We start from the raw sequence: 21,152 nt of genomic DNA on the forward strand, positions 1-21,152 counted from the left end.
ACACTAAATCAATCAATCAATGTTTACTTATATAGCCCTAAATCACTAGTGTCTCAAAGGGCTGCACATACCACTACGACATCCTCGGTAGGCCCACATAAGGGCAAGGAAAACTCACACCCAGTGGGACATTGGTGACAATAATGACCCAGTGGGACGTCGGTGACAATGATGACTATGAGAACCTTAGAGAGGAGGAAAGCAATGGATGTCGAGCGGGTCTAACATGATACTGTGAAAGTTCAATCCATAATGGATCCAACACAGTCGCGAGAGTCCAGTCCAAAGCGGATCCAACACAGCAGCGAGAGTCCCGTTCATAGCGGAGCCAGCAGGAAACCATCCCAAGCGGAGGCGGATCAGCAGCGCAGAGATGTCCCCAGCCGATACACAGGCAAGCAGTACATGGCCACCGGATCGGACCGGACCCCCTCCACAAGGGAGAGTGGGACATAGAAGAAAAAGAAAAGAAACGGCAGATCAACTGGTCTAAAAAGGGAGTCTATTTAAAGGCTAGAGTATACAAATGAGTTTTAAGGTGAGACTTAAATGCTTCTAAAATTATTGGGGATCCAACAGGATTATCCCAAAAGTCTTAAACGATAAATTATAAATTTTTTACTGTTTACTTTTAACACAATAGTCTCGAGATCAACTTCAGATCTCTTTGTCAAATGTAAGTTTTATTGTTGTTTATGTTTTTTGTTTGTTCGTTTTAGGCTCTTCTTTAAAAAAAACAGCTTGGTTTTTTAAACGACAAACGCAAAATATGCAACATCCATCCATTTTCTACTGCTTATTCCCTTCGGGTACACGGGGGGCGCTGGAGTCGATCCCAGCCACAATCGCGCGGAAGGCGGTGTACACCCTGGACAAGTCGTCCATTCATCACAGGGCCAACACAGACAGACAGACAACAAACACACTTGGGCCAATTTTAGTGTTGCCAATCAACCTATCCCAGGTGCATGCGATATATTTTATGCATTCATATTTTTAGAATGTGCCATGGGGCCGTTAAAAATTACTTGCGGGCTGCAAATGGCCCCCGGGCCACAAATTGGACATCCCTGTCTTAGAGACTTCAAATACTACGGTGTTGACTTATTGTTCTTTCTATTCTTCTTTTACTTACAAAACGACATGTCAAATGAGTAAACATGTATTGGCCCCTCACGGGCAACTTTAGTGCATTTTTGACAAGGGGCCGTAAACAATGTTCCCTCTAATTTTTCATGTGTCCGAGCAAACGCAAAAACTCCCTCAACATCCAGTGAGGCACATGTGAGCAACATCAGATGTGCACACTGTGGCCATACCAGCGCCTAACTCAATAACGAGTTAACTGTTTATTACAATAATGAAATGACAGCAGTCATTTTCATGGTATAATTTTCTAATATAAGTGATTTGGCTAAATTACAACTAAAATAAGAAAAACAATCTTGTTTTTCATGAGCTATGTACTAATATTGTTTATTTAGTCTGTTGCACAATGAGATGTAAGCATGGGATGAAGTGTACATTCCTGTCTGAAAATCCGCCTGTAACATTTTCAGCTATCTCTAGTCGAATGAAAGAAAGAGAGTGAACACTCCTGTCAGTTATTTAATGTCTTTACAGGTCCGCTAACACACACATACAAGCATACACGTACACACAGTAATGTAGAACAAATGATCCCGATCAGGCCCAAAATCGAATCAGTTGTTCTGTATCTCGTTTTGGACATATCCTGAAAGTTTTATGAAAATCAACTGATAAGTTTTAACCAAGCCAAAAGACTAACCAACCAGACAAAAGACAAACCAAGCAACCAACTGAAAGACAAAACTAACCAACAAACCAAACAACCAACAGACCGACCGGCAAACCGACCGTTCTTAAACAACTTACTCAGGCATCAAAATGCAACACGGAATGACACAGAAGGTCCTTCATACCGACAGCCATCAGACTGTATAATGCATATGTTCCTTGACTGCACTTAAATGTAGAATTATATGTAGAATATAGGGCTTCACGGTGGCAGAAGGGTTAGTGCGTCTGCCTCACAATACGAAAGTCCTGCAGTCTTGGGTTCAATCCCAGGCTCGGGATCTTTCCGTGTGGAGTTTTCATGTTCCCCCCGTGACTGCGTGGGTTCCCTCCGGGTACTCCGGCTTCCTCCCACTTCCAAAGACATGCACCTGGGGATAGGTTGATTGGCAAACACTAAAAAAATTGGCCCTAGTGTGTGAATGTGAGTGTGAATGTTGTCTGCCTATCTGTGTTGGCCCTGCGATGAGGTGGCGACTTGTCCAGGGTGTACCCCGCCTTCCGCCCGATTGTTGCTGAGATAGGCACCAGCGCCCCCCGCGACCCCTTAAGGGAATAAGCGGTAGACAATGGATGGATGGATGTAGAATGTATTCATATTATTCATATATTATATAAATAATATATTATTTATTATTATCATTGTCTATTGTGAGCGAACTGTGGTGCTGCATTTCCCCCAGGGATCAATAAAGTACTTTCTATTCTATTCTATTCTATTCTATTTGTTCACAAAGTGGTGACTCTCGCCCCATCCTTGTACGTGAATGACTGAGCATTTAATGGAATTTGCTTTTACACACAACCATGGCACCCACCTGTTCCCAATCGGCCTGTTAAACTGTGGGATGTTCCAAATAAGTGTTTGATGAGCATTCCTTAACTTTCCAAGTCTTTCTTGCCACGTGTGCCAGCTATTTTAAAACTTGTTTCAGGCATCAAATTCCAAATGAGCTAATATTTGTAAACAATAGCAACGTTGACCAGTTTGAACATTAAGTATCTTGTCTTTGCAGTCTATTCAATTGAATATAGTTTGAAAAGGATTTGCAAATTATCGTATTCTGTTTTTATTTACGAATTACACAACGTGCCAACTTTACTGGCTTTGTGTTTTGTACATTAATCTTTGTTACAGTTAATTGTATTCTGCTTTTATACATTTTATTCCGTCGTGATGCAAAAACGAATGATTGTGTAGAACGTCCCCATTGAAACTACTGATGACTTCATTGAAAAGAATGTCAGGCAAACACGTCAAGCGCCTCGAATCGATGCAAGCATCCACCCCCATAATTTTCACACAGCTTCCATTGATCGCCTCTTAATTTGGATGAACTCCACTTGTAATTTCCCTGTTTATATCCCCCTCTGAAATTCGCAATCCAGCGCAGTCCTTTCACTCCTTTTACAAAAAAATAAACACATCTTTTTTGCCATCGGCTCAGGATACCAGACGTTTCACGCCTTGAACTTGTTTGCAGCACATGCTCATGAGGACGTTGGTGTGGGGAAGAAAAAAAACCTCAATTGAGCTCAAGGATCGGTTTTTGCCAGCACAATTCCTGCACGGGCTCAATTTCCTAAACGTCATTATTATACTTTCTTCCTACAGTCTTGATGATGGCGTCCTCGCCTGCAGGCCAGGAACTGTTTGCTTAATCATATTGAACGTCGCAACAAATGAGTTCACTTTTGATTGCGTTTCTGCAGAGTACCTCTGAGGCAAATACTTTGTGTTCAGCCAGGACCGCGTAATTACATGCAACATTTATTTGGGTGCCGTTTTTCGCTGCGTGCGGCCATGCGGATTTTGACATATATTATCTATAAAGGACTCAAATGCTTCCCAATATGACCTGAATAACTTTTATTCCGGCCCGCGCTAATGTTTTAGATTTAAATAAGCGATGATGAAGTAGCATTGTCCGTCATGATTATGGCAGCTTACTCTGTATTCACTGCAATCTAATCTTTTTTCATCAGGAATTCCAACTTATATGCAATTAACTAGTTTCAAGATGAATATTAATTACAATTGCAGAAACATGGATAACTTATACAGTACATCCGGAAAGTATTCACACCACTACACTCCTTCCACATTTTGTTAAGATACAACCTTTTTTTCAAAATGGAATTATGTTTTGTCCTCAAAATTCTACAAACAATACCCCATAATGACAATGTGATTTTTTATTTTTTTTATTTACTAAATTTATTAAAACTTGACTTGAGTCTGTAATTGCTGGCAAAGGTGCTTCAGCAAAGTATTTAGCAAAGGCTGTGAATACTTATGTACATGTGATTTTTATTTTTTTATATACATTTTATTTTAATTGCAAAAAAAAAATATATATATATTTATATATATATATATATTTCACATTGTCATTATGGGGTATATATATATACACACACACACACATATATATATATATATATATATATATATACACACACACATATATATATATTTATATATACACACACACATATATATATATATATATATATATATATATATATATATATATATATATATATATATATATATATATATATAAGTCTTGATTGGATTATCCAGAGAATAGTGCTCGATACCGTGGTAGAGCGCAATATGTAGTTGTGGGAAAAATCACAAGACTAAATCATCAGGAGATTTTTTTTTCTCCTGATGATTGAGGGAACCCCTCATGAAACAGTTCTGTAGAGATGAAGTAGTCTTGTGATTTTTCCCACACCTACACACATATATATATATATATATATATATATATATATATATATATATATATATATATATATATATATATATGTATATATATATATATATAATTTTTTTACATTGTCATTATGAGGTCTAGTGTGTGAATGTGAGAGTGAATGTTGTCTGTTTATCTGTGTTCGACCTGCGATGAGGTGGCGACTTGTCCAGGGTGTACCCCGCCCTCTGCCCGAATGCAGCTGAGATAGGCTCCAGCACCTCCCGCGACCCCAAAAAGGGACAAGCGGTAGAAATGGATGGACTTTTTTTAAATTTTTTTATTTATCAAATTTCTTCAAACTTGACTTGAGGCTGTAATTGCTGCCAAAGGTGCATCAGCAAAATATTGAGCAAAGGCTGTGAATATTATGCACACTTTTTTTTTAAATTGCAAAAAAAAAAAAAAATATATATATATATATATATATATATATATATATATATATATATATATATATATATACTTTTTGACATTGTCATTACTGGGTATTGTCTGTAGGATTTTTTTTAGGACAAACATTTACCTATTTCCATTTTGGAATCAGGCTGTAACACACGGGTCGGGAACCTTTTTGGCTGAGAGAGCCATACAAGCCAAATATTTTAAAGTATTTCCGTGAGAGCCATATAATATTTTTTTTAAGACTGAATACAACTAAATGCGTGCATTTTTAAGAAAGACCAACATTTTTAGAGTATAATAAGTCTTATTCTTTTTAATAACATTATTCTGAAGCTAACCAACAATAAGTAAAATACTTCTTACCAATAATGCGACTTCTTGAACAGGTGCGGTAGAAACCGGATGGATGGATTAAAATGCATGAGAATGTTTTATATATTGAACGTTATTTTTGACACTGTGATTACCAGTGGAATTTTTCATTACTTACCGTGTTAAGCAATGTCAGCTAATATTTATCTGAGAGCCAGCTGCAGTCATCAAAAGAGCCACATCTGGCTCTAGGGCCATAGGTTCCCTACCCCTGCTGTAACACAACAAAATGTGGAAAAATTGATGCACTGTCGGCACGTATTTTGCACACGCACACACTTTCCTGCCCATTAAACACACCATTCCACTTGTCTTTGCTCCTGCATGCGCAAGCTGTACTCTGCGTGCCATCCATTATTTGAATATTAATCATTTAATGCACATTCAGCGCGAGGAAGAGAATTTACACTTTGTGCACAAGGAATATATAACGTATGCGCATTATGGTCATGCATTCTTTTTCTATATCTGCTTTACCGTAGCGATAGAAGCAATATACTGTACGCATAGAAATGCATTTCTTAACCGTAATAATGATCTGGAGTTCCTGAGAAATTGGAAAGAAAAAAAAATAGCTCTCTTTGACCACATGATCATTTAATTGTTGTTAGAATAACACAGCAGCATCAGAGGCAACGTTATAGAGACGTGAACCAGCAACTTTTATACTGCATGGTACAGCAAAGTGGAGTTTCACATCAACAGGTGAGTCGCACAATAGTAAATAAATAAATAAGGCCGAAGATTAAAAAAAAAAAATAAATAAGGCCGATTCATTTTCGTGGCCCGTCACATCATTTAAAATGGCCTGTTACATCATGTAATGTGGCCTGCGAAAGGTTGGAAATAATAAAGCCTGTTTTTAATGTATTTTTAAAAATTAAGCTTGAACATTACATTTGGCCAGCTACACCATTTAAAATGGTGTGTCACATCATTTAAAGTGGCCTACGGAAGTCTGAAAATAATAAAGCATGTTATTAATGTATTTTTTTAAATAAAGCCTTGGCATTACATTTGGCCAGCCACTTCATTAAAAATGGCCTGTCACATCATTTACTGTGGCCTGCAAATGGTTGGAAATAATAAAGCATGTTTTTTAAGCCTGAACATTAAAAATTTGCCTAGCCACACCATTTAAAAAGTGCGTCACATCATTTAAAGTGAACTGCGAAAGTCTGAAAATAATAAAGCATGTTATTAATGTATTTTTTTTAAATAAAGCCTTGGTATTACATTTGGCCAGCCACCTCGTTAAAAATGGCCTGTCACATCATTTAAAGTGGCCAGCGAAAGGTGGGAAATAATAAAGCCTGTTTTTAATGTATTTTTAAAAAATTAAGCCTGAACATTAAATTTGGCCAGCCACACCATTTAAAATGGTGTGTCACATCATTTAAATTGGCCTGCGGATGGTCGGAAATAATAAAACATGTTCTTAATGTATTTTTAAAAGTTAAGCCTTGACATTACATTTGGCCAGCCACCTCATCAAAAATGGCCTGTCACATCATTTACTATGGCCTGAGAAAGGTGGGAAATAATAAAGCCTGTTTTTAATGTATTTTAAAAAATTTAAGCCTGAACATTAAATTTGGCCAGCCACACCATTTAAAATGGTGTCACATCATTTAAAGTGGCCTGCGGATGGTCGGAAATAATAAAACATGTTCTTAATGTATTTTTAAAAATTAAGCCTTGACATTACATTTGGCCAGCCACCTCATCAAAAATGGCCTGTCACATCATTTGCTGTGGCCTGCGAAAGGTGTGAAATAATAAAGACTGTTTTTAATGTATTTTAAAAAATTTAAGCCTGAACATAAGATTTGGCCAGCCAGAACATTTAAAACGGTTTGTCACATCATTTAAATTGGCCTGCGAATGGTCGGAAATAATAAAGCCTGTTTTTAATGTATTTTAAAAAATTAAAGCCTGAACATAAAATTTGGCCAGCCACACCATTTAAAACAGTTTGTCACATCATTTAAAGTGGCCTGCGAATGGTCGGAAATAATAAAGCCTGTTTTTAATGTATTTTAAAAATTTAAGCCTGAACATTAAATTCTGCCAGCTACACCATTTAAAATGGTGTGTCACATCATTTAAAGTGGCCTACGGAAGTCTGAAAATAATAAAGCATGTTATTAATGTATTTTTTTAAATAAAGCCTTGGCATTACATTTGGCCAGCCACCTCATTAAAAATTGGCCTGTCACATCATTTAAAGTGGCCTGCAAATGGTCGGGAATAATAAAGCATGTTTTTTAAGCCTGAACATTAAAAATTTGCCTAGCAACACCATTTAAAATAGTGTGTCACATCATTTAAAGTGAACTGCGAAAGTCTGAAAATAATAAAGCATGTTCTTAATGTATTTTTCTAAATAAAGCCTTGACATTACATTTGGCCAGCCACATCATTAAATTTGGCCTGTCACATAATTTAATGTGGCCAGCGAAAGGTGGGAAATAATAAAGCCTGTTTTTAATGTATTTTTAAAAAATTAAGCCTAAACATTAAATTTGGCCAGCCACACCATTTAAAATGGTGTGTCACATCATTTAAAGTGGCCTGCGGACGGTTGGAAATAATAAAACATGTTCTTAATGTATTTTTAAAAATTAAGCCTTGACATTACATTTGGCCAGCCACCTCATCAAAAATGGCCTGTCACATCATTTGCTGTGGCCTGCGAAAGGTGGGAAATAATAACGCCTGTTTTTAATGTATTTGAAAAAATTTAAGCCTGAACATAAAATTTGGCCAGCCACAACATTTAAAACGGTTTGTCACATCATTTAAAGTGGCCTGCGAATGGTCGGAAATAATAAAGCCTGTTTTTAATGTATTTAAAATTTTTTAAGCCTGAACATAAAATTTAGCCAGCCACAACATTTAAAACGGTTTGTCACATTATTTAAAGTGGCCTGCGAATGGTCGGAAATAATAAAGCCTGTTTTTAATGTATTTAAAAATTTTTAAGCCTGAACATAAAATTTAGCCAGCCACAACATTTAAAACGGTTTGTCACATCATTTAAAGTGGCCTGCAAATGGTCGGAAATAATAAAGCCTGTTTTTAATGTATTTTAAAAATTTAAGCCTGAACATTAAATTTGGCCAGCCACATCATTTAAAATGGTGTGTCACATCATTTACTGTGGCCTGCGAATGGTCGGAAATAATAAAGCCTGTTTTTAATGTATTTAAAAAATTTAAGCCTGAACATTAAATTTGGCCAGCCACAACATTTAAAATGGTGTGTCACACATTTACTGTGGCCTGCGAATGGTCGGAAATGATAAAGCATGTATTTCTTAACTTGGGGACGGCGTGGCGAAGTTGGTAGAGTGGCTGTGCCAGCAATCTGAGGGTTACTGGTTCAATCCCCACCTTCTACCATCCTAGTCACGTCCGTTGTGTCCTTGGGCAAGACACTTCACCCTTGCTCCTGATGGGTGCCTGGTCAGCGCCTTGCATGGCAGTGTCACGCCAAATTTCTTCCCCTTACAAAAACCTTCCCCCCGGAAGACATTTGGCGTTAATGCTTGAAGGACCCTAATGAGGGTAGAAGGACCCTAATGAGGGTAGAAGGACCTTCAAGCAGCCCACACAGCTGCCTGTTTTAAAAGCATTAAAATTGGCTTGATTGTCATTGGTGAAAAATAACGGTGAGGAAAAAATATTAGCATTCCAGCATGCTAACCTTTCAATCTATTTTTGCTTCGCTAATTTTGCAGCTGTAACCCTTAAGAGTCATATAACTTGGTATTGTTCCGCTCTCATTGGGGTCCTTCAGGCATTGGAGGGGCTTCCCAGGGGAAGGTTTTTGTAGGGGGAAGAAATTAGGCGTGACAGCAGCTCCCGGCGTCAGTGTGTGAATGGGCGAATGTGGAAATACTGTCAAAGCGCTTTGGGCTCCTTTAAAAAGGGGTAAAAAAGCGCTATAAAAGTACAACCCATTTACTTAGTTTATTTTTAAATATTAAGCCTGAACATTAAAAATTTGCCCAGCCACTTCATTAAAAATGGGGTGTCACATCATTTAAATTGGCCTGCGAAAGTCTGAAAATAATAAAGCATGTTCTCAATGTATTTTTTTAAATAAAACCTCGATATTACATTTGGCCAGCCACGTTATTAAAGATGGGCTGTCACGTCATTTAATGTAGCCTGCGAAAGGTCGGAAATAATAAAGCATAATAAAGCCTGAACATTAAAGGGGAAAATTATCTCAATTTCAAAAGGGTTAAAAACAATAAAAATCAGTTCCCAGTGGCTTCTTTTATTTTTCAAAGTTTATTTCAAAATTTTACACCTCCCGGAATATCCCTAAAAAAAGCTTTAAATTTCTTGATTTTCGCTATTTGCGATGCGACTGTCCATTTCCCTGTGACGTCATACAGTGCTGCCAATACAAACAACATGGTGGTTACCACAGCAAGATATAGCGACATTAGCTCGGATTCAGACTCGGATTTCAGCGTCTTAAGCGATTCAACAGATTACACATGTATTGAAAAAGATGGTCGGCGTATGGAGGCAGATAGCGAAAACGAAATTGAAGAAGAAATTGAAACTATTGAGCGAATAGCTATTGACGCTATTCGGCTATTGACGCTATTCGGCCATAGCATGGGTGTACCTAATGAAGTGGCCCATAGCATGACTGCCTTAATAGCATCGCCGGTAAAATGTGCGGACCAAACGAACAGGACTTTCGCATCTTGTGACACTGGAGAAACTTAAATCCGTCGATTGGTAAGTGTTTGTTTCGCATTAAGTGTGGGTATCTAGTTTCAAATGTGCATACAGCTAGCGTAAATAGCATGTTAGCATCGATTAGCATAGCATGTTAGCATCGATTAGCTGGCAGTCATGCCGTGACCAAATATGTCTGATTAGCACATAAGTCAACAACATCAACAAAACTCACCTTTGTGATTTTGTTGACTTTATCGTTGCAAATGAATCTGCAGGTTATCCATACATCTCTGTGCCATGTCTGTCTTAGCATCGCCGGTAAAATGTGCAGACACTCTGGCACATTCAATGGGGGTCTGGCGGCAGATTTCTTGCCAGTGGTGCAACTTGAATCCCTCCCTGTTAGTGTTGTTACACCCTCCGACAACACACCGACGAGGCATGATGTCTCCAAGGTTCCAAAAAATAGTTGAAAAAACGGAAAATAACAGAGCTGAGACCCGGTGTTTGTAATGTGAAAATGAATATGGCGGGTGTGTTACCTCGGTGACGTCACGTTCTGACGTCATCGCTAAAAGACCGATAAACAGAAAAGCGTTTAATTTGCCAAAATTCACCCATTTAGAGTTCGGAAATCGGTTAAAAAAATACATGGTCTTTTTCCTGCAACATCAAGGTATATATTGACGCTTGCATAGGTTTGGTGATAATGTTCCCCTTTAAATTTGGCCAGCCACATTATTTACAATGGTGTGTCATATCATTATAGTGGCCTGCGAAAGTCTAAAAATAATAAACTATGTTCTTAATTTATCGTTTTAAACAATGCCTCGACATTAAATTTTTTGGCTACAAGTGTTTGTTTTTGGCATTTTTACAACACATATACAGCAATCAATTGCATATGATCTACATTTCAATATTATCTGATCATGCAACAAGATTTTCCAAGCACTTTTTTTTGGATTAGCAAAATAAATACCCGAGTATCTGCTCGTCCTTTTCACTTGCAATTTTCTAAGCAAGCTACTCATCAATCCGTTAGTATAAAATAAAATAAATTAAAAACAGTTGCCTATGTAAATTGTGTGAATAGGATATTACTATTAGTGTTACTCATGTATGTTCACTGTTACAAATAGCCCTCTGAGGGCAGCCATAATTGCAATGTGGCCCTCAATAAAAACACGTTGGACACCCCTGGAATATGCCCATTTTTAAAACAATAGCCGCACTTTGGACACCCCGGCTTTTAGACACTCACTGAGCTGAATTCTCATTGAACTCCTATCACATTCCTCCCCCCTAGTACTGTACAATGTGTGACCAGACTACTGTAAATGTCGATGCTTGCATAAGCTCAAAACTCATTTTCCAGTCACCAAATTCTTATGTTATGTTTTGTCTTTGGCCCGTCGCTGGAAGCAGATACTGTATCTCCTCAGACATCTTCTCCTTGGTCATTTGGCCCACTTACAGTACTCTCTCTTCCTGTTTAGCTTTCTCCTAAATGAACACACACACACGCACACACACGCACACACACTCACACACACACATGCACGGTGCAGCACGGAGATGTTATGTTACTCACTACTGCAGCCTGCAGTGGATTAATTCCCTTGTCTCTCTTTAAACATTAATGCCTTCCCTTCGGTGGGCCGGTGTTTAGCTTTATTTTAGCTCAACTTTAACTATTCATAACTGTGTTGTGTAACCGAGCAGAGTGGGCGCGGACCCGAGCGGTGCCCACTTGGCCCCGAAGAGGGCGGAACGCCATGCGTTCACTTGCAACTTTAATTACAGGCTTGATGAAAATAAAGAAATGAGGCTGCAGTGTGCTCAGCATGCAGTGGAGCTGTGACGACAGTTGGAATATGAGACTTCAACTTATCTGCTTTTTCTTTGGCTTTTTTATTTTTGGATGCCATTGTGGTTACCAGTTATGCCAAAGTATGATGAACAATTTTAAATATCAAATTATGAACTGATTCACCAGCAGAGCGCTCCTGTCTACTACAGCAGTGTTTTTCCAACCCTTTTTTGTGCCATAGCACATTTTTTGTGTTGAAAAAATCCGGAAGCACACCACCAGCAGACATCATAAACTCAGTTGACAGTAAAAAGTCGTCGTCGCAATTGTTGACTTCAAAACCATAACCAAACATGCATCACTATAGCTCTTGTCTCAAAGTAGGTGTACCATCAACACCTGTCACATCACACCCTGTGTTATGGCCTGATCAAGGAGGCGACCCCAGGATGCAGAGACGGGAGGCAAGGTAGAATTACAAAAAGGGAACATTTAATAAGTCCAAAAAGTGTAACAAGAGGCGATGGGGCAGAAGTGCACACCATGAATAAACAAACAAAAACAGGTTTCTCAGTGCTCGGCAGGGGAAAAGGCCAGGGCACACTGAGCACAGCAAAAGGGCCAACACAAAATCCTCTTTACCTCAGGGAGGCTAGGAAGCAAACACAAAGAGGTGAGGGATTTCAGGAATAAGGAAAGACAACATACCAGGATTGACGAAGTGAAGCAGGCGCATGCAGGTGGGACGTACAGGAGACAATAACCGGCAGCACCCAGCTGTCAGTGACGAGCTTAAATACTCCTAGGTAGAAATTTGTTGCAGGTGTGCCTCGCTGGGGACTAATGAACTGAAGAAAACAGACATCACCATAAAAAAGAAGGCAGGGAAATGACAAAACACAACACTCTGACTTATTTTGAGCTTTTTGCTGTTTTCCTGTGTAGTGTTTTAGTTCTTGTCTTGTGTTCCTATTTTAGTGGCTTTTTCCTCTTTTGTGGGTATTTTCCTTTAGCAGTTTCATGTCTTATATTTCCCGCATCTACTTTGTTTTGCAATCATGAATATTTCAGTTGTTTTTATCCTTCTTTGTGGGGACATTGTTAGTTGTTATGTCATGTTCGGTTGTACATTGTGGACGCCGTCTTTGCTCCCCAGTAAGTCTTTGCTGTCGTCCAGCATTCTATTTTTGTTTACTTTGTAGCCAGTTCAGTTTTACTTTCGTTCTGCATAGCCTTCCCTGAACTTCTATGCCTCTTCTTAAGGGCACTCACCTTTTTTTGATTTTTGGTTTAAGCATACCTTTTTACCTGCAGTTACAAAGCAATTGGCTACCTGCTGCCACCTAATGATATGGAAGATTATTGCACGGTTACTCTGCCGAGCTCTAGACACTCATCAACAACACATCATTTGCAGACTACAATTACTGGTTTACAAAAAATGTTTTTAACCCAAATATGTGAAATTAGAAAATCTCCCACGGCACACCAGACTGTATCTCACGGCACACTAGTTGAAAATCACTCTTATACAGGATCTTTGTGTGGTGTTTGTCGTAGGTCCTTGAAAACAGCAGCGGGCTAATGGTATATAGAGGATCTTTGACAAGCATCTTTGCATTACTTGATGTCAGTGTTTCTGAACCATAGGGCCAAAAATATCGGTTTCCCAGCTGTGGGCAGTATGGGCCACAGCGGTAATCAGTTATAATACACTTTTTCACAATAACATTATCAAACAGACTGAGTAAGTCTGGAGTTAAAGTTATAAAATAAATTGCTTTAGCGCAAAAAATATGACTTAAGTGGTGGATGTTGTATTTTCATTTGCATTTACCTTATTTTGTGGACCATAGGGCGAAACGGATTAAAAAGTGCACTGCCGATGAGTGGGTCTATTTAGGTCTGTTTTCATACAAAAGGCTCACCGGATTATAAGGCGCATGTGGAGGTCTTGCTCCTCCGGGTTCTTCGGACCACCAACCACGGACTTGACAGCTGCGTTCAGGGTTACGAATAATGTTTTATTTTTCAATAAATTGTCATTTTTGTGCTTTCCAGCTATGTCAAAGTCTTTCTCGCTCTCGCTCGTGCTTGTTCTCGTCTTCCACCATCAACAACTCTCCCTCTCCTTTCGGACCGCTGCCTTTAACAGAGCAACAGGTGGTTAGACAAACACTCTCAGCTGTGTCATCTACGCACCTGTCGCTGATCTGTAAGCCGGTCCTGGCACACCCCGCTTCTCTGCAGGTCCGCAGGCCACGCCCCCCCACAGCGCAATAAAAGGGTTATACTATAATGTTTTTCTAAATTTAAAACACTATCTTGTGGTCTGCATAACATGTAATGGTGGTTCTTTGGTGAACATGTTGCATAGATAATGTATTACAGATCATCTTCAAGTCACTTTCTTTTGCGTCTTTTCAGGTTGCGCCATTTTGTGGGCGGTCTTATTTGAGTGACTCACTTTCGACAGCGTCTTCTCCCCGTCATCTTTGTTGAAGCGGTGTAGCGTGCAAGGATGAGAGTGGAAGAAGTATCAAAAGATGGCGCTAACTGTTTTAATGACATTCAGACTTTACTTAGATCAACAACGGAGCAACGTTTTCTCATCCGTGGATCACTTATGCAACTCTCGCTGGAAATGTGTCCCGCGAAAAACCGTCCGACCGGAAGTCTCCAATAACAAAAGTTCTGTTCGTGAATTATGCAAACTCACTACAGTTTTGTATGTTGTGAGTTTGCATGTTCTCCCCGTGACTGCGTGGGTTCCCTCCGGGTACTCCGATTTCCTCCCACCTCCAAAAACATGCACCTGGGGAGAGGTTTATTGGCAACACTAATAAGGCCCTAGTGTGTGAATGTGAGTGTGAATGTTGTCTGTCTATTTGTGTTGGCCCTGTGATGAGGTGGCGACTTGTCCAGGGTGAACCCGCCTACCGCAGCTGACAAGCGGTAGAAAAATGGACGGGTGGGTGAATATTTGTTAAATAAAACCTCTGCCTTGATTTTAATGAATACTTAGGCTTACTACGCTACTGTGTTTTAATGTTGGTCATAATGGTGGTAAATATTTTCTGAGATAGGCTCCAGCGACCCCTCGCAACCCCGAACGGGACAAGTGGTAGAAAATGGATGGATGGATGAATGGATGGATATTTGTTACATAAAACTTCCGTCTTGTTTTTAATGAATACTTAGGCCTTCTACGCTACTGTGTTTTAATTTTGGTCATAATGGTGGTACTTAGAGAGCCAAATGTTTTCTGATATAGGCTCCAGCGACCCCAAAAGGGACAAGCGGAAGGAAATGGATGGTTGGATATTCCTTAAAAAAATCTATGCCTTGTTTTTAATAAATAATTAGGCCTATTATGCTACTGTGTTTTAATGTTGGTCATAATGGTGCTATTTAGAGAGATAAATATTTTCTGAGATAGGCTCTCGCGACCCCGAAAGGGACAATCGGTAGAAAGTGGATGGATGGATGAATGGATGGATATTTGTTAAATAAAACCACTGCCTTGTTTTTCATGAATACTTAGGCCTACTACGCTACTGTGTTTTAATGTTGGTCATAAATGTGGTAGTTAAGAGCCAAATCTTTTCTGAGATGGGGACAAGTGGTAGGAAATAGATGGATGTATGGATATTTTTTAAATAAAACCCCTGCCTTGTTTTTCCTGAATACTTAGGCCTACTACGCTACAGTGTTTTAATGGTGGTACTTGGAGAGCCAAATCTTTTCTGAGATAGGGACAAGCGGTAGAAAATGGATGGATGGATGAATGGTTATTTGTTCAATAAAACCTCTGCCTTGTTTTTAATGAATACTTTGACCTACTATGGTACTGTGTTGTAATGTTGGTCATAATGATGGTACTTGGATAGCCAAACTCTTTTCTGAGATAGGATCCAGCGACCCCGAAAGGGACAAGCGGTAGGAAATGGATGGATGGATGAATGGTTATTTGTTAAATAAAACCTCTGCCTTTTTTTTATGAATACTTAGGCCTACTACACTACTGTGTTTTAATGTTGGTCATAATGGTGGTACATGGAGAGCCAAATCTTTTCTGAGATGGGGACAAGAGGTAGAAAATGAATGGATGGATGGATGGTTATTTGTTAAATAAAACCTCTGCCTTTATTTAATGAATACTTAGGCCTACTACGCTACTGTGTTGTAATGTGAGTCAGAATGGTTGTACTTAGAGAGCCAAATCTTTTCTGAGATAGGCTCCAGCGACCCCTCGCGACCCGAAAAGGGACAAGCGGCAGAAAATGGATGGATTGATGGATAGATGGATGGATACTGGTTAAATAAAACCTCTGCCTTGTTTTTAATGAAAACTTAGGCCCACTACGCTACTGTGTTTTAATGTTGGTCATAATTGTGGTACTTGGAGAGCCAAATCTTCTCTGAGATAGGGGACAAGCAGTAGAAAATGGATGGATGGATGGATGGATATTTGTTATATAAAACCTCCACCTTGTTTTTAATGAATACTTAGGCCTACTACGCTACTGTGTTTTAATGTTGGTCATAATGGTGGTACTTGGAGAGCCAAATCTTTTCTGAGATAGGGACAAGCGTCAGGAAATGTATGTATGTATGGATGGATGGATAGTTATTTGTTAAATAAAACCTCTGCCTTTTTTTAATGAATACTTGGGCCTACTACGCTACTGTGTTTTAATGTTGGTCATAATGGTGGTACTTGGATAGCCAAAATCTTTTCTGAGATAGGATCCAGCGACCCCAAAAGGGACAAGCGGTAGAAATGGATGGATGGATGGATGGATGGATGGATATTAGTTAAATAAAACCTATGCCTTGTTTTTAATGAATACTTAGGCCTACTACGGTACAGTGTTTTAATGTTGGTCATAATGGTGGTACTTGGAGAGCCAAATATTTTCTGAGACAGGTACAAGCGGTAGAAAATGGATGTATGGATGGATGGTTATTTATTAAATAAAACCTCTGCCTTTTTGTAATGAATACTTAGGCCTAGTACGCTAGTCTGTTTTTATGTTGTTCATAATGGCTGTACTTGGAGAGCCAAATCTTTTCTGAGATGGGGACAAGCGGTAGAAAATGGATGGATGGATGGATGAAAAAAACCTCAGCCTTTTTTTCAATGAATACTTAGGCCTACTACGCTACTGTGTTTTAATGTTGGTCATAAAGGTGGTACTTAGATAGCCAAATCTTTTCTGAGATAGGCTCCAGCGACCCCTCGCGACCCCGAAAGGGACAAGCGGTAGAAAATAAATGGATGGATATTTTTTAAATAAAACCTCTGCCTTGTTTTTAATGAATACTTTGGCCTACTACGCTACTGTATTTTAATGTTGGTCATAATGGTGGTACTTGGATAGCCAAAATCTTTTCTGAGATAGGATCCAGCGACCCCGAAAGGGACAAGCGGTGGGAAATGGATGGATGGATGGATGGATGGATGGATGGATATTTGTTAATAAAAACCTCTGCCTTCTTTTTAATGAATACTTAGACCTACTACGCTACAGTGTTTTAATGTTGGTCATAATGGTGGTACTTGGAGAGCCAAATATTTTCTGAGATAGGGACAAGCGGTAGAAAATGGATGCATGGATGGATGGTTATTTATTAAATAAAACCTCTGCCTTTTTTTAATGAATACTTAGGCCTAGTACGCTACTCTGTTTTTATGTTGGTCATAATGGCTGTACTTGGAGAGCCAAATCTTTTCTGAGATGGGGACAAGCGGTAGAAAATGGATGGATGGATGGATGGATGGATGGATGTTTATTTGTTAAATAAAACCTCTGCCTTTTTTTTAATGAATACTTAGGCCTACTACGTTACTGTGTTTTAATGTTGGTCATAATGGTGTCACTTAGAGAGCCAAATCTTTTCTGAGATAGGCTCCAGCGACCCCTCGCGACCCCGAAAGGGACAAGCGGTAGAAAATAAATGGATGGATATTTTTTAAATAAAACCTCTGCCTTGTTTTTAATGAATACTTAGGCCTACTACGCTACTGCGTTTTAATGTTGGTCATAATGGTGGTCCTTTGAGAGCCACATGTATCCCAAGGTGGTATTGGTGAAAAAAGTTTGAGGAACAATGGTTTACGGGGAAAATGCTTCCACCGAGAGACACTTTTGGCCACTAATTAACAATACGGGGCAAAGTTTCAAGTTGATATTCCACCCCCCCACCCCCCCAATGATTACCAGACATGCCTTCAGTCAGAGGCGGAGGGTGACAGAGACAGGCACTGTGTAAGTGCCTATATTTAAAATAGGCCGACACATACAAGCACATGATGCGATTAGATAAGGTCTGATGGAACAAACCTCCTGGGGTTGGGCGCACACACAAGAAAGAGAATAATATCTGTGTGTGTGTGTGTGTGTCGTCGGTGTGGTTTTGATTCACGGCTTTGATTTGTGACGAGTAACTTCTAAAAATAGCACGCCGAGAGGGAGGCTGAGAGAGATAGATGGAGCGGGAGAAGGGAGAGGAAGGACACTTGGAAGCTGCGCTGGCCAGAGTTACTTCCATTGAATCTTTGCATAACCTTCACCCTCTTTATGTTTACACGACACTTCACCATTCTCTTCCTATCTCTCCTTTAATTTCCTGTATCCTTCACCCTTTCCACTCTCCATACCTCCCTTTTGCTCTACTGCTCTCTCACCGTCCGACTGCTGCGACATCCCATACAAGACAAGGGAAGCACACATCACAGACGCCGGATTAGCTGCTCTACTGTGTGTGTGTGTGTGTGTGTGTGTGTGTGTGTGCACGTGCCGCCTCAGAGTGTGTCTTTATGTCTGCATGTGTGTCTTCCTTGCACACACACTCCAGCAAGCTGTGCGTCCAGATGCCCGTGTCTAAGGTAATGTTCTATTTTGGTTTGGAATTAGGATGTTGTTATAATTGAAGTGCATGCTTTTTTGGGATGATAATGGCTGTGGGACCCCTGCTGCTTTTTTGGAGAGGGGCTACTGATTGTTGGAGCTTCAGCTTTTTTGGTTTTTATTGCTCCTTTCGGACTTCATTTTGGGCTGGAAATTGTCTTTTTTATTCAACGCCTGGTGCAGACAGTGACGTGGTAACGGTTTTTCCTTGATAAATAATTGATAGCAGGCATGAATAAAATCACAAGTGCCCAGTCAGTGTGCAAAGACAAATAGTATACAATAATACATTCATATATTTTGTGGTCAAGTTGGATAAATACATGAATTATATTTATATATAGCATACATTGATTTGGAAAAATGTAGCATTTTATGGCAACATTTATTTTATTTAGGTCTGTAAAAAGTTATTCCACATTACTGAAGTTAGAAATCATTTGTAAAGGGTTAGGGAATAAAAGAAAAATATAGACTTTGGGGTGTTCTCTTTTTCCTTTTTGTTGTTATTGGTCACTCATAGATAGTATGGTGGTTCACATAGCTGACTTTGTAGGATATGTTGTGAAATGTTGAGCAATTAAAAAAACCTTCTACATTTTTGTGTGGAGCCAGGATTTGTTTTAGAATGTTGTGGATATATGCAATTAGTGGTGTAGTGGTTCACATACTGTAGCTGACTTTCTAAAATGTGTTGTAAAATGTTGAGAAATTGAAAAAAACTAAATACTCTTATTTTTTTGTGTGGGAAAAGGATTTGTTTTTAATTTTGTGAACATATAAAATTAGTAATATAGTAGTTCACATAGTGGATATTTTATAGTACTGTATAATCCTGCTAACTGTCTCTCCTTTCTAAAATCGGTTGTAAAATGTATGGAAATCAAAAATAACTTACATTTTGGTGTGGAGCCAGGATTTCTTAATTTTTTGTGGAAATGTGCAATTAGTGGTGCAGTGGTTCACATAGCTGACTTTCTAAAATGTGTTGTAAAATGTTGAGAAATTGAAAAAAACTAAATACTCTTATTTTTTGTGTGGGACAAGGATTTGTTTTTTAATTTTGTGAACATATAAAATTAGTAATATAGTAGTTCACATAGTGGACATTTTATAGTACTGTATAATCTTGCTAACTGTCTCTCCTTTCTAAAATCTGTTGTAAAATGTATGGAAATCAAAAATAACTTACATTTTGGTGTGGAGCCAGGATTTCTTAATTTTTTGTGGAAATGTGCAATTAGTGGTGTAGTGGTTCACATAGCTGACTTTGTAAAATATGTTGTAATATATTGAGAAGTCTAAAATAACTTATAGTTTGGTGAGGAACCAGTATTTCCTTTAATTTTGTGGAAATATGCATTTAGTGGTGTAATTGTTCACATAGCTGACTTTTTAAAATCTGTGGTAAAATGTTAAGAGATTAAAAAAAAAAACATCAACAAAAAATTATTCAATGTTTGTGTGGAGCCAGGATTTGTTTTTTGTTGTGTAGACATATACAATTAGAAGTATTGTGGTTCACATAGCTGACTTTCAAAAATCTGTTGTAACATGTTGAGAAATCAAAAATAACTGTTACATTTTGGTTTGGAGTCAGGATTTCTTTAATTTTTGGCGGAAATATGCAAATAATGGTGTAGTGGTTCACATAGCTGACTTTAAAAAATATGTTGTAATGTGTTGTGAAATCCAAAATAACTTAAATTTTGGTGAGGAACCAGTATTTCTTTTAATTTTGTGGAAATATGCAATTAGCGGTGTAGTGGTTCGCATAGCTGACTTTCGAAAATATGTTGTGGTATGTTGAGGAATTAAAAATAACTGTTACATTTTGGTTTGGAGTCAGGATTTCTTTATTTTTTGCAAGAATATGCAAATAATGGTGTAGGGGTTCACATAGCTGACTTTGTAAAATATGTTGTAATGTGTTGAGGAATTTAAAATAACATACGTTTTGGTGAGGAACCAATATTTCCTTCAATTTTGTGGACGTATGCAAATAATGGTGTAGTGGTTCACATAGCTGACTTTGTAAAATATGTTGTAATATGTTGAGGAATCAAAAATAACTTACATTTTGGTGAGGAACCAGTATTTCCTTTAATTTTGTGGAAATATGCAATAAAGGTGTAATGGTTTACATAGTTGATGTTCTAAAATCTATTGTAATATGTTGAGAAATTAGAAATAACTATTATATTTTGGTTTGGAGTCAGGATTTTTTTTATTTTTTTTGTGGGCATATGCAAATTTTGGTGAAGTGGTTCACATAGCTGACTTTGTAAAATATGTTGTAATATGTTGAGGAATCAAAAATAACTTACATTTTGGTGAGGAACCAGTATTTCCTTTAATT

At 38.4% G+C, this 21,152-nt stretch overlaps 1 protein-coding gene across 8 annotated transcripts in view; it reads left to right on the plus strand.

Moving 5' to 3' along the window:
- The window catches only part of rgs3a (regulator of G protein signaling 3a), a 354,609-nt gene that overhangs the window by 181,411 nt on the left and 152,046 nt on the right, over window positions 1–21,152 (plus strand). Inside the window, exon 1 of one of the 8 annotated variants that reach the window (XM_061876392.1) lies at window positions 18,621–18,771. The exons of the other annotated variants lie outside the window; for them this stretch is intronic. Coding sequence (XP_061732376.1) covers window positions 18,703–18,771 — 69 coding nt within the window. The 5' untranslated portion in view covers window positions 18,621–18,702. Of the gene's footprint in view, window positions 1–18,620; window positions 18,772–21,152 lie in introns of those variants that run through there. 8 annotated transcript variants of the gene reach the window in all.

This window comes from Nerophis ophidion, linkage group LG17, assembly GCF_033978795.1.
Source record: "Nerophis ophidion isolate RoL-2023_Sa linkage group LG17, RoL_Noph_v1.0, whole genome shotgun sequence".
NCBI classification, from domain to species: Eukaryota; Metazoa; Chordata; class Actinopteri; order Syngnathiformes; family Syngnathidae; genus Nerophis; species Nerophis ophidion.